At 36.6% G+C, this 14,887-nt stretch overlaps 1 protein-coding gene across 7 annotated transcripts in view; it reads left to right on the top strand.

Moving 5' to 3' along the window:
- Positions 1–14,887, top strand: part of RAPGEF2 (Rap guanine nucleotide exchange factor 2) — a 181,193-nt gene that overhangs the window by 61,589 nt on the left and 104,717 nt on the right. For all 7 annotated transcript variants that reach the window (XM_038178784.2, XM_072037352.1, XM_038178778.2 and 4 more), the window contains exon 4: positions 13,847–13,930. In XM_038178784.2, the coding sequence (XP_038034712.1) occupies positions 13,847–13,930 (84 nt within the window). The remainder of the gene's footprint in view (positions 1–13,846; positions 13,931–14,887) is intronic.

The following is a 14,887-nucleotide window of genomic DNA, read 5'->3' as shown; positions in this document are numbered from 1 at the left end:
AGGGTTTACCTGAAGTGCGTTTTGCCAATCCTTTGCACTGATTTACTTTGTCACTCCTTCGTGTGACTTCATCTTCACCTTGGTTGTTTGCCTGTCATTCCTATTTACTCACTTCTTGACATTTTTTTTCTCCTTGATTTATTCGGTAGATTTAATAGGCAGTTTGGCAGTTTCTACATATAGATGCTAATGCAAAATGTACTTGCTCTAGCATTTCACATCTCTGAAAAAAAAAAATGATAAAAATCATTCAGTGTTATCTTTTGGGTTCAGACTATTAAATATTAGATCAATGTCAAAGTCATGAGTGTATATTATGCCAATCTGAGTTGTAGGTTTATATTTTATTTTAATGGGCAATTTGAGATCTGTGTGGTGAGAAAATCCCTTAGACTCTAAAATCTAATTTCAGCCTTCTATTTTTAGCACAATAAACCTGGAGGGATACCTTTTTTTTTTTTTTTTTGCTTATATTCAGCATACATACAGGGAATGGCATTCTTCTAAGCAGAACTCCAAATTTATAAAGTACACGTTGTGAGAAACTCTTAGAGTACTGCAGGGGATAAGCAATATGATAAAGGTTAGAATCAATGCACTTGGTTATAAGATTCAGGAAATGAACTTGGAGCACACAACCTGGTCGTTTGCATTGAACGTGTCAGAATTCTTCACTCAAAATTCTTCTTTCATTCATGAAGGCTAAGGGCTTTTTTATTTGTTTTTAAATTAAATGGGAAGTCTAAGTCAGCTTTTTTTCCCAGCAATGATATGACTTGCATGGAAATTTGAAATCGGGTGCTAATCTTCTGTGTTCATTAGAAAAATCTATTAAAATAGCTGCAACTGTTGGAGCTGTTAATTGACCTGTGTGTGTGACCTCCCTGAGGCACAGCTTAATGTCTCGGTGAGAATAAGCTAAATTCTTATCTGTGGATGCTAACGTGAAAACAGATATACTTGCTTTGTTTATTTTATCAAATTTCAGTCATTGTTAACTTTCTGTTTGTACCTGCATGGTCAGCTGCATTTATGAAAATGGTAAATTTCTGTTGCATGTAGGCAATGCTGAAAATACTTGTCTGCATTCGGTATAAACACAGTAAACTTTTTATCCTCCTGTTTTTTAAGAAGTTGTTAATGTTCTAAGTATCTCTGTAGATCCTTTTTTATTGGCCAAAGGGATAAAATGGAGCATGTTGTTTAAAATTGGCTTATCTGCATTTACTTTACTATCAGCGGGTGTGCATGGTAGTGACAAATTCTCAAACCCTACGGCAATATCCCTGTTTAAATGGAAACTGGGTTATTAAGAGTGGCAGTTCAGCTCGAGTTATTCTTCATTTGCCAGTCATCCTACTACTTTCATTTGATGGGAGGTTAATGATAAAAGGGCTTAAAACCTTCAAGGCAAAGTTACAGAATTGAGATTTTACTTGACACGCATACCTGGCTTTTTTTAACCTGCTTCCTTTATTCAAATCTCCCTAAAAATCCCAGTTAGAAAATAATTAGTTTGGTCACTTGATTTTGTGGGCAGTTAAAAGAAAAAAATATGTTTTTCATAACTGTGTAATAGTCACAGTTGTCATATCCAAAAGTAAGTTTCTAATTAACATTTTTCTTGGAAACCAAAGTTTTAAGAGATTTTTAGATAGATGGTGCATGTATCTCTGGAGGGTAGAACAGAATTTTTCAGATCAAAATTTAAATATTTGCTATGGTAGCAGAAAGGGATCTTTGGCAATAAATATTTTACTTCTAAGCTTTTGATTTTTTTTTTTCTTCCCTTCCCCCCCTCCCCTTCCTCATTAGTCATACAGTGGCTGGATTTGGTTTTCAGCCATGCTGTTCCATATTTCTGTATGTATTTGAAAGTGTCTCAGTTGCACGAGCCTCCCAAGTCCTGTGTGAGGTGTCCTAAGTACACACCTGTGTTCTCTTCCTGTAATTTTTACTGTTGCTGTAATTAAAAAGCATGTACATTTGAAACAGAACTTGCTGTCTTCTGTTTTAGATGGAATAAAGTCATTGCCCTATCTAAAGCTGTGTTTTAATATTGTGCAAAAATTTTCTTGTTTGTGGTACAGGAGGATTAGACTGACTGTGGGAATGCCTTAGCAGAGATGTTCCTTGGTATCTAGATCAGTGCATCTCAGTGCTCTTTGGCTTATTCTGTGTGTAAGGAAGTCTTGTATATCTTTAAGCTTCCCTGTTTTCGGTACTGCAGACATCTGACTGGCAGAAAATATTTAAGTTTTGATGACCTGCTTTCCGAAGTCACTCAGTAGTAATACCTTCAGTGTTTTGGAATTGCCATGCTACAGCACAGCATGTTTTTGTGCTTGTCTTCTCTTTGGCTTCTGTGCAGTTGAGCCTGGAGCTCACTCAGCTGCTGTTTATGTTGTTTTAAAAACAAGCAAAGAAACAAAAACTCAACCCAGGTTGTTGGGAAGTGTTTCATTTTTTAGAGAGTTTTTCAACCTGATAGGGATAAGCTTCTACCTACCATGTGTCCCTTCTGAGGAGATTGTGAGATGCTTAGTTTGGATTTAAGCTGGTATCAGTAACAAATTTCTCTGTCTGTAGCAATTTAGTAATATGCCACTTGTTTTGATTGTGTTGATTGTTAGAAAAGGACAAGTATTAAAAGAACTGTACTTGTCTCCTGTGCATCTTGAATTGTAATGTTAAGGTCTGTGGTTGGAAGCATCTCCCATTTAACACCAATGTTTCTGTGTACTCTGCCATTCAGTTGTGCAACCTTGTGTCTTTTAATTTTTTTCCCAGTGGTCTATATTGTGAAACAAAAGTAGAATGTGTACTTATAAGCTGGAGGTGGGAGAAGGAAAATGTTAGCATAAAACTGATTTATTACTACAGAGAATGTCCACAACCAAGATAAGAAACGACAATCTCAGATTTTCTAAATTTCTGATTAGGTTGGCTGAGTTTGTTAGTAGGTGGTTTTACACGATTATATTTTTTTCTTGCCACTTTTCTTATTCTATTGTTGTCAAACAATCGTGTACTGACGTGAAAAACATCCTGTCATGCCAAGACTGCAGTGCTTATGGTGAGGCTGCTAGTTGTTAGCATATTTTAGTTAATAAATAGTCTTAATCTATAATAATAATCTATAATAATAAAGTTTAAAAATCATTGCTGGGGGGAAAGGTATGAGAAGCGGAGAAGGCTATGAAAAGGCTAACTTCAAATTCCTTTTGGATATTTTCGGTCTAGTTGCTGTATTATCAGCATCCAGCCTTAGCCAAGTTTTCTGAGTTATATCACTTCTGAGTTACACCACTGTGGCAAATCTCCAGCCCCCAAATCCTTGGTTTGGGCTCGCTGTGAGGAGGTCTCCAGCACCAGGTTGGCCCGGTCAGCAAAGCCGGAGGTGATTTAAATCTGGAAAGGCAATAAAGGAGAATGATTTCTTAGTTGCTGCTAAAATACTTAGTTTTCTTAAATATAAATGTTAACTTTTTTTTTTTTTTTTTTTAGGTGAAGAACATTTTAAGAATACTGGATGGCACTAGCTTTGTGTAGTTTTGGGGAAGATTGTGTTAGATGGTTGCCCTCAGGAGCTGGGGAGGTGGCTGCAGAGCAGAGATGGCTGGGGACATCCTTGACAGGCTGCTCTTCTGGAGAGGAGACAGGCTGAGATCTGCCCGTGGGTTGTGCATTGCACATACAGCTGAGGAAGGATTCTAGATGTAGTTTGCAAAGCGTCCCTATATCTTAGCCAGACTGCTAAAACAGAGTTTTGTTTGAAGCTGTAGGTCGATGTCATTAACACACAGTTGCTGTGTGAGAGACAGTCAGGTGAGAAATGGATCTGTTGGATTCTTTAAGAATGGGAAACTGAGAGTTGATTTTTGAAGTCCTACAATAAGAGTGATGTTGAGCAAGTTCGTGGATCTCTCACACTAGAATATTGTCTGAAGACTTTCAAAAAGATAGAGGCAGCAAAAAAACAACCAACCAAAAAACCGCACAAAGTGGCTCGCCAATTATGCATAGACTTACTTAACTGTGCGATGAAGCATAAGAAAGATGAGCTAAAAGGTTGCTGGTTAGCTATTGCTGCGGGTTCTTGAAGCAGAACAGCTCTGCAGAGCCCACCTCACTGAAATTGTTTTCTGACACTTGTGTTAGGGAGGTGTGCTTGTGTGTTCTGAACATGTTTACGAAGATTTACAATGGTGATCTCTTAAAGACAAGTTATTCTGTATAGATATGACCTCTATATATACAGTTATGTTTTTTAAATATTAAGCTTAAAGCCTACAACGTTACAGAAATAACTGAGAGGAGTGTGTAAAGATCAAGCTAACATTTCAATTAGTGATATTCTTGGTGATCAGTAATATTTATTCTCTTGTATGCTTAATGCTTTGCATGTATCCAGACTTTTTGATTTTGACCAGGAAGTACCTGGTTTTAGAGACTCTAGGTCACATTTCTGCAGTTACTGCTTTTTTTTTTTTTTTTTTTTCATGAATGTTATTGACTTCAGAAAATCCCTACAAAAGGTATCTTCCTTGATCCTCTTAGGAATATGAGGCATTTTGAAAATGATTTAAAATGCTTTGAATGAACAGTAAACTCAGAATACATCTGTTTGGGGAATCTCTCTGTATCGGCATCCTAATTTTCAGGTAGACATCATCAGGCAATACGTATTAATTCTGCTTATGCGTCTGTAGATTTCTGTGGAAGTCATACAGTAGTTTAATAATGCAAAGAATTGCCACAGCATGACTGGTCTATGTTTTCTTTTTTTTCCCCCCACCCCCTAAAGTATTCCTAAAGGTGCATTATACCTGCTTATAGTTGGGTGGTTGCCCAAGTAGCGTTGGGATACTGCCAGTTCTGCACTGCAGTAAATCAGCATCCTGAATTTATACATCTTCTTGTGGATACGTTTTCAATGGGGAATATCTTAGGCAATGTATATCATTAAAACAAATAAATTCAAGGACTTGGCAGTTAGGTCTCTGTAAGCAGACGCAGGAATCAAGGCTTCTTAATAGTGTCAGTGATCGATGTTACAGTCTGTTGGCTTTGCATAGTCAGTTCCAAATTTGTGTTATTGTTTGACCTGATTTTGAGACATTAAGACTAAAATGAAGTTTTTGAAGGGATTTTAATTTGCAGCTTCCTCATGTTTTACTAAAGGCTATCAAGTTTTTATCACTGCTGTAATTTTGAGAATAAAAGCCTTGATTTTTGGAGAAACATTGTAATGGAATAAAATTTAATAGCAGAGTTGTCTGGCTATAATGACCACAGAATATTTTGGTTGCAAGATCATACTATTTTTACTACAACTGTCATCCTTTTCCTTATGATTTAGGAGACTATATTTTTTTTGTACTGAATTTCTCTTCTCTGACATCAAGGAGCAGTAATTCACTGTCCGAGTTTGACATCAAAATTTCAATGACAATATACCAGCTAGATTAAATATATTTAAACATATAAAGTTGCATTATGTATTTAATAATCATCTATTTAATCAGCTAAGTCTAACAGACTGGTACTTGCTAACGAAACTGTAATAATCTGATTTGATAGAATTTTGTTTGCTTTTACTGACATTCTATTTTAAAATGGAGAGATTACAAATAAATGAAATACTCTGAAGAAAACCATGCTCCTCATGATATGCTTTCATATACACTGAGGAATTGTTTCTGGGACTGAATGCTTCATTTATTCTTTTTTTCCCAGTCTTGCTACCAGGAGATAAGACACCAGTTTTCATCAGATGTCCATTAATAAAATATAACCACAGGCATAAGTTGAAATGTCCGTGCTAAGATACACATTTAATGAAAATTAGAAGCTCTAATTTGAGTTAAGTTTTATCACTGGATATAGTTTGACTTTCTTTTATTTTAAGATAAGGATAAGAATAAACATAGTTTGAATGTGTTCATTTAAAAAAATATGGAAATTTTATGTGGCAGACATTCAGTATCCAACGTTTTATTTCTGTGTTTGGGATATACTTCTTAATGTCACGAAGCATATTTAAAATGCTGTTGCAGATACCAGATATCTGCATAACTAACTAACTAAGATTACAGACAATTCTGCCAATGCGTAAATGAGTTTTTGATTATTCTGAGTATTGCAATGAAGGAGTGCTAGCGGGTAGGCTTTTTGGGCAAAGAGATGTCTACCTGAGAGAACTGTTTAACTGGAAGACATGTTTGACATACCAAGCCACTTCAGGGCTGAAAGTCTAATTGTGGCAATGGTTATTCAATTAAACAAATGCTCCACTATGTATAGCTCTCAGCATACAGAGTATAGTTCAAATGAGCAAAGAGAAACAGACAGATTAATCTGCTGAAACAATATCCTATGGAACATAAGCCTGCAGAGCAATGTTCCTTCTAATTTCTTCTTGTGTAGCATTAAATGCCTGAAGGAGGTCCCAGTTCTGACATGTCAAATTTCCTTTGTTCCTCAAGTGGAGACCTGGGAGTATGAACAGTGGCTGTTCTGAATTATTCTGTGTTTGCATTCTGAAATGTATTCAACTCATATTGAGTACGAGTTCATAGAAGTGTAATCTGCTAGGTACATCTTGGTTTGAGATATAATTTCTTTCATCAAAATAACTACAAAAGTTATAGCTGTAACAAAAGTTGTATCTGTAAGAGCAGTACTATATACAGTTTAAACAAATCTTGAATCGTTTAGTAGTTGAAAATTTAATGATCCACCAAAAAAAAAAAAAAAAAACACAACAAAAAACAAAAACAAACAAACAAAAAAAAAACCACAAAACACAAACAACAAAGTAGGTCTTCCACTACCAAGAAAATGTTCTTGCCAATTTCTTGATGTTTTCTGTGAAGTAGCTTGGAAAATACAGATCGTACCTCTGAATTGGAAAGTAACTTTGTTGGGTGTTGATATTTGATGTAGCAGTGTTGCTGAGCACTGGATTGAATACCCAATGTTGAAGGGAGAATGACGCTTCTGTTGTCAGAGCTCAGCAGTAGTTACATGCAGTTTCCATGCTTGCTTCCATTGAGTCCTGTGTACTCTTCAACTTCTTTGCTGTTTTAAATGGGTCAACTGAGAAATATGATGAGAAAGTGGTCGAGGCAGCAAAGACTTCTGTTTAGCATATGCTTTCACGTCCAGATGCTGAACATTGCCACTGAAGTGAAGTCTCGTTTGACAGAAATAAAGCATGTTTGACAGCAGCCATCACAAAGAACTGCAAGTTCTCACCCTAGTACATGTGTGTGACATTCATCGTCCCAGTGAAACCACACGCACTCAAGAAGTCATGTGCTGAGCATGATTCATTGTTCCAGAGGTTTTGGAGTGCAACACCCCAACTTGAGAAGAGAGAATTAAAGGTATTGCAATGGCCCTAATTTGTAGCTATTTCTAAAGACCTAAAGAAAAGTCATGCATCAGGATTTGTTAGGTGTAGGATAGGGGAGGTTTTACTAGAGACAGCTTGGAGATTGGGATTTATTGGGTCTTTCAATAGGTTGAGTCAAATCTTCATTGTTTCTGAGCATTTTGGAAGTTTTTTCACTACCTTATTTGATCAGGAAATCCAAAAGCTAACATTGGAAAACTCTGCTACTGTATAATAATGCCCTTCAGAATTGGTTTGTGTGGGGAATGTGTATTGAAACAAGTTGCTTTTTGTGCATTTTTTTTTTTTACTGTTTTGGAAATGTAAAGTTTCCAAACTGGACGGTTTGAGTGACAACTATGAATTTACTCTGCAAAGTTCTTTCTTCAGCTTTTTTTTTCCTGTCAGTTTTAAAGTAGAGAAGTACGTTGTCTGGCTGCAGGTTGTAGTTGCGTGAAAAGGACTACGTCAAGGAAGCTAGGGAGGAAAATTTAAGGGAAAGATATTACAATCCAGTGTCTGGATTTCCTTTTCTAGTTCCTGAATTCACGTAAGTCATGCTCTTCTTCATTCCGGAAAATTAAATATAGATTCTCCAGGAAATCCTCTGCCCTCAAGCGCTGTAATATTAGGGTCAAGGTTTAAAGTAGCTTTATTTGGGCTTTATACAGCTGATTTAAACGTAGATTATGAAAAAAGAAAGTCTGCATAGTGGTAACTATTCTGGTATTGGCCTTGTTTTGCACCACTTTCAGGTTAAAAGACCATTAAATTGTGGTACCTGAGTCCTTTTGTTGTCTTCATGGAATAAAAATCTGTCTTCTGCTACAGACCACTTCTTGTTCTTGAGTTTCAGATTTTCTTCTGCACTGCAGCTGTGTGCACTTAAAGGATGTAGACCCATGAGCAGTAATGTTATCTTAGTGTGGTAACACAAGTGTAATTGTAGTGACTGGTAGCCTGCCTGTGTGACTGGTAGCCTGCCTAAAACCCTGCTGGTTCTGTGAAGCTTGGATGGGAATCCCCAAGGTTTAATTGTGTTCTTGTTGGCTTTAACATAGCTAGGACAGAATGACTATGTGTGTTAATTTTCTCCAACTGCCTCTTAAGATTTGACTTTTGGGTTGATATAGTATCCTGCTGATTCTCAGCAGGATAAATTGCCTGTGACATCTTTCTTAGTAACAAATCGTGTTTGCTGTAACCTGGGGAGGAGGATAGCTGTGCTCCATTTGGTAGGTACTATAACTTGAACAGTTCTCGGTTCCATCCAGATAAATACCCAGAACAGTAGATAAGCTGGAAGGCAAAACAAGAGAAACCACACACATGCACACGCACGCACCAAAAGAAAGAAACCCCCACAGTCGTACATATTTGAAGCAATTTATGCCATTGTTCTAAGGCCAAGAAGTGAAGCCACTTCTGGCCTGCAAAGAAGATCGGTGAATACCTGCTGGGAAATGTACAGTATGTGCCAATAATTGTCCTGATTTCAGGTGTTTCTGCTCACTAGCAGGGAGGAAGGGAGGAACTCAAAGCTACGTGGAAGCGCTGCCTGTCCAGGTTGTGAGGGCTTTGTTTTCAGGCTGGAGTGCATCTTCCACTGCACTTCTAGTCTTATAGTGCCAGACTGCTGCTGTGTCACCAAAGGTAGTTGTGTTAGCCAGCACCGGCACCCTTAGAAAACTCCATGTTGAAAAGATCTGCTTTGGCCAATGCTGGATGAAGTGCCTAAGTGCAGTTAACATATTCTTGCAAACCCAGTCAGAGATGTCCTTTCTACAAAATCCTTTTAACCATAGTTTGTTGCCAACCCTTTGATGCCATCTTCATGAAGACAAACAGTTTCTCTGTGCACTATCAGTGGTAGGCAGTATTCTAGCAGTTAAAGAAAACTCAGTAATTAGGCTTAGGTTTCTTCTCTATAATTATTATTATTTTGTTTTAAAACAAAATGTAAAATGTGATCTCAGAGAAAGCAGAGGCAGAACACTCATTTAAAGGCTAAAATGACATCCTCCTGTGGCTTGAAAAAGAGCTTTTGTAGATCAATACTGTAGCTCCTCTGCAGTTTCTTGTGTAGTTCCTTGTAGGCAGAGAAGTCCTGAGGAATGTAGGATGCGTTATTGTTGAACAATGTGTCAAGCACAGCACAGAAAATGTGGAAACTCAATGGAAAACCACTTTATGTTTTAATAGTGTAGTGAAAAGCACAGAATCCTTAAAATGAAAAGATTGTACGTGGTTTGTGTAACAGCGCTTTCTAGCAAAACAGCTGGCTGCCAAAATAGCTTTGTTAAGGTTTAATTCAGAACAAGTGAAGTGCAGCAAGTGTTGAGGAGCACAGGAGTTAAATATATTTTCATATAAAAGGAGTATATCAGTCTCAAATTTGTCTGTGCCTTAATTTGGAGGGGAATGTGTGTTCTGGGGAAAAGAGTGTTTTCAGCATGTGTGTTTTCTTAAGAAATGTTTTTTTCAAGACTATATTAAGACACAAGTAACTGTAAGGATGAAAAGAATGAAAATACATCAGTGTTCTTGCTCTTGAAGACTGTCTTGGAGATATTTATGATGTTTTGTTGGCTGGCACTGAAAGCTTATAAGAACACACAGTATCTTTTGAGGAAGGTATCTTGGATGCATTTATCTTCTGTAGTAAGCTTCCACAATTATGGTGCACCAATATTAAAGATGTGTATACATGTTTTTTCAGATAATTAAGGAGTTTAATGCAGTGGGATTGTTTTGTTTTTCATAACATGATGCAGGTACCTTAGGAGAGCTTGGAGGTTCACAAATATGAGTATAAAAGTGGCTATCAAAGTGCACATAAAGAAAAAGGAAAGCAAAAACAATCAAGTAACCAAAATCAAACTTGAGGAGATAGTATTATCACTCTCAGCTGTCAAATGAATGTATGTTTTTTTAATTATGTATAAAGTAGACAAAGTATGGTGCTTGTGACAGATAAATGAGGTGCAAGAAATTTTTTTTTCTCCCTTTTTTTCAGGGAAAGTGCAATGGATAAACCCATGAACTGTCTCAAAAAAAAAAAAAAAAAAAAGAGTTGAATGATTTAACTGAGTGAAAAGTCATGCTGTGTTCAATCCAGTAAGAAAAACTTAAACTACTGCAGTTAAATGTATACTCGTTATAGCTATTTGTTAAATAACTGGAAGTTAAACTCAAAAGAAGCAGAAGGATGGATTTGGATATTGAACATATTGACTGATGCTTGTGAAAACCAGTGTCTGTCTTTCTCTTTGGAGTTAGAGATGCCCAATGAGAAAAGGTAGCTAAAGCCCCTTATGAATAGATGGTTTGGCGGAGGGATTTAAATCGATCATTGGCCTTTGAAGGAAAAAGAAAAGCTTGTGTATTACAAGATTTTGCACAATTTGAAATATTTGACTGTTGGTTTAAAGGCATCTTTTAATCTTGTTTCAATTCTTGGAAATGGCATTCTGTAAAAAGTATAAACAAATCTTCTAGATTTTTCTGCCTTAGTGTCATAAAGTCTCTGACCCCAGCTGAGTTTATTTTTTTTTTTGTCAGACTACACATTTATACTTAGTCAAATAATTTTTAGGAAAAGGAGGAAAAAAAAAAACAAACAACAAAACAAACCACAAAACACTTCCACCAGCTTAAGTGATAATATAATGCACTGTAATATGTGTGGAAAAATTATCATTGAAATCCTAATGGAGTTACTTCCCAGGAACTTGGGAAATCAGTTTAACAAATCAGTCTAGCAGCCTTTGCTGAAAATGACTATCTTAGAAACTTTCAAGTATGCTGATTGTTTTTTAATGGATGCCCTTCTAAATACTAATAATCTACACCAAACAATGAAACAACCCAGCAGATGTGCAGTTCAGCAGCAGTGCTGGTTATACGTGTGTCAGCTTAGGATGTGTGTTTTTTTTTTTTTTTTTTGGGGGGGGGGTTAGGAAGTGTGCATATAGATGTGTGATTTTACTGAGGTGTTTGTTTATGCTTTTAAGAGCTCTGTTGTCTTTTGAAGTGCTGCTTTTCTCTGCATTAATCTGCCTCTCTGTATCTATGTGCAATGTTGATTTTTCTGGAGTAACAAGTTTGAGGGCAGTATAGATCCATATGAGAAACAAGCATGAGAAGCACGTTTCTAAAAAGTCAGGCTGAAACACTTCAATTATGGAAATCAAAACTGTTTGTTGTCTTAACTGTGATGGCATGCGAGTGCTTAATTTCCTATTGTGCATCAGTATACAGTAGTATTTCCTGAAGTCTTCATTTTGAAGATACTAAGTGTTCACTCCCCAGAGAAGACTTTCCCTCTCTTTAACCTAGATGAGTTTCTGCCCTTGTCAACTGCAGGTGTTTTCAGTCTAGGTACTGCATCTTTTTATGCAGTAAGCTTTTGTGTAAATTCAGCAACAAAACACATTGCCTCCCAGAGAGCTTTTGTGCCTATTTTTCTTTTTAAATTAACTTCTTGACTGTGAGCTGTAAAGTCATCTGTGAACAAGGTACATCAGAGGGTATCTTCTATGACTTGCTATGGTACTTGCTCTTGGCTGAGGTGTTTTGCCAATTTATTTTTGACTGGCCTGTAGAACTGCTTACAGACTTAACGTTTGATAAACTTGCGTATCAAACAAGTAAAAAGCCCTGCAACTTTTTGCTGAAGCTTTCCCGTGGACAAACCCATGGTGGAACGTATGGTTGCACTTCTAGGGAAGTATGGGTGGGGCATGTGCATGCACAAGGTCTGTAGAGGAACACTGGTGTAGCTTCACTTGCCAGAAGCTACTGATGTAAACTTCTTGATCAGTAAAAACAAAAACTTTGAAGACTTGGTTGCTGAACCCAAGTTCATTAATGTTATTAAATTAGTAGTAAGAGTGATACACTGTCTGAAGTGTTTTTAAAATTTATTGTTGTGCTTGTATTTACTCTGCTTGCTTCTTTTTAGAGCAAATGCATTGATATGGTACAAACTGCTGCACCACACAGTCCTAAATGACAGACTTGTTTTGCCAGCTTGATCATAGGCTGATAGAAAAAGAAATATTGGCTGCATTATCTTTGTTAGTTGAAGGGTTTTTGGACATAGACGATGTCCTAATTTTTCTCTGTTAATTCTCCATGTTTCTGCTGTTTGTCCCTTAATTCATGGTTGTATTGCACAGTGTAAAATGGGAATAGAGTAACTTTCTGAATTTCAGAGTTTGCCATTTTGCTCTTAGCTGTTTTAAGCCAGCTCCCTTTCTCTTTCGACCCTGCCAATGCAGGTGCTTTTAAAATCTTGTTTCATCACATAAAAAAAAAAAAACATGCTGCTAACTGCACATAGCCAACTTACATTTGAGGTTGGGTTTTAATACTATGCTGTCATCGTCATTAAAGGATGTGGGCTGTTCTTGCTTGAAGTTAGAACTAATTGTTGCTGAAGACTTGAGACATGTAATTTTAAAAAATGAAGGTGCTACAGATTAATTAAGTAATCTGCATCTCTTAGAGTGTCACTGGGGACATAGTTTTCGGCTAAGAACACTAACACAGTTACTAATGGGATTCAAGTATGCCATTACTGAGCTGCTTTGGAAGAAGCAGTGGGAGTGGCAAAAAACAAAGTAAAGTACAGGCATTCTGAGTACAGGCTGTTGAAATGGCACAAGATTTCTACTGCAGCTATTTCTAGTAACCTTAAGGAACTACTTTGTTTTCCTAACTAAACATTACTTGAACTTATCCAAGAATTTACACCTATAAGAAAAAAAAAAGTATTACTCAAGTAGCAAGTTCTCAATCTACGATAGAATGACTGCATGACAACATCTTCATTTGTGTCCCTTGGTGGTGAGAGGAGGGACAAACTTTTATTAGCAATTTATTCTTGGGCTGCGAAGAAGCACAAATTGGCCAGTAAGTAGTAGCAGTAGGTAACGTTGACTACAAATCTTACATAGGTTTACCTCTGCAAATGTATCCAGAATTTCCTTACTGTGTGGAAAGGCAGAATGATGCTGAGGGGCAGGTTTCTTGAGAAAAGGAGGGAAGATTTCTAGAACTAGGAAAGGAGGCCTTATTTATAGAGTGAAAGATGCAAGAGGAAAGTAATGGATTCAACAGAATACAATGTAATGTATTTACTGTAGCTTGATTTCCTTTTGTTAGCTTTCAATTAGATTTCACTGGATTTTTATGCTGTTACCAAATGGATAGATACACATTTTAAAAAGTGAAATATGTGGGATGAGACATTCTAATAATGTATACGTTTGCAGGTAGAAATTGACTACTTTGATGAAATTGTTCTGTAAATGATTGAACTAGGATCTTCTTTTGGAATTTTGAGCATTTTTGGCTCTTTGTGATGTTCTTTCTACTGGCAATTTGGTAGTGCTATCAGTTGCTTAAATCAAGTGTCTTACTCTGTCATCTTCTTTATTGCAGCCCTGATGATATTGGTACCTGTTGGTATATCCTGCTGTCTGGTTCAGTCTTCATTAAAGAATCCATGTTTCTTCCAAGAAGCAGGTATGTCAGCTATGAATAATCTGCATTTAAACAAAACTCGTGTTAGATGTAGAGAATTTGTAGAATTAAAAGGCAACCTTTATGCTTAATAGAAGTGCAGAAGTATGCACGTGCTTTTCCTACCTTTACTGGCTTGTAGTAGTTTTATGTCTGCAGCTAGAGTTGAAAGCCCATCATTTTCGACACTGCACAAACACCCAAAGCATCATGAAAGACTGCTAATGTAAAAAATAAACACAAAACCAATACAAGAACAACAAAAAAACCACTTTGTCCCTAAACCCCCAAAACAGAATGAAGTACTGGGTAGACTGTTCCTGTGAATAATCAAATGTGAAGCTGTAGTGCATCCTATGATTTATGTTGCTTTTCTGAGGCTTTACTTTGCACAAGACTTCGTGCATGTTTTAACATATGCTTAGATCATGTTACTGCCAGTTTTGCTACTTTTCTTTAATGTTATGCTTTGTGTAAATGAATTTGCAATAAAAAGTGATATTTTATGTGGGGAAAAAGAAAAGTTTAAGTGTGAGACTGTCAAAACCTATATCACTTCTGTAAAAAAAAATATATATATATATATAAAATATTACGAGCTGTGGAAAAAATGCAGAAAAACTACAAAGATCTTAGTGGAAGCAGAACAGAATCACTTCAAAATGCTGGTTATGTGCATATTCATTCAAACTAGTATAAAAGGTTCCTTTAAAGTAAATAACACGTAGTAAAATTTGTGAAAGGCAGAATGAGCGAATGACCCCTAGAAACTTCCTTACAGCTTTTAAACAGTGGGAAGCCAATTGAAAGCTAACATTGGTTGGTATACAAACAATTAAATATTCAAATCTGCCTCTCACTGGGAGAAGGACACTGGTCTTGGGCCTTTCATTTGACGATGATTGGTATGTTTTTGGTGTAAGCAAATATCTTGCATATTTAAGAGGACAGGCATTGCAG

Source organism: Anas platyrhynchos, chromosome 4, assembly GCF_047663525.1.
Source record: "Anas platyrhynchos isolate ZD024472 breed Pekin duck chromosome 4, IASCAAS_PekinDuck_T2T, whole genome shotgun sequence".
Lineage (NCBI taxonomy): Eukaryota > Metazoa > Chordata > Aves > Anseriformes > Anatidae > Anas > Anas platyrhynchos.
Note: the sequence above shows the minus strand (reverse complement) of the source record. Positions and strands in the feature narration are given on the sequence as shown.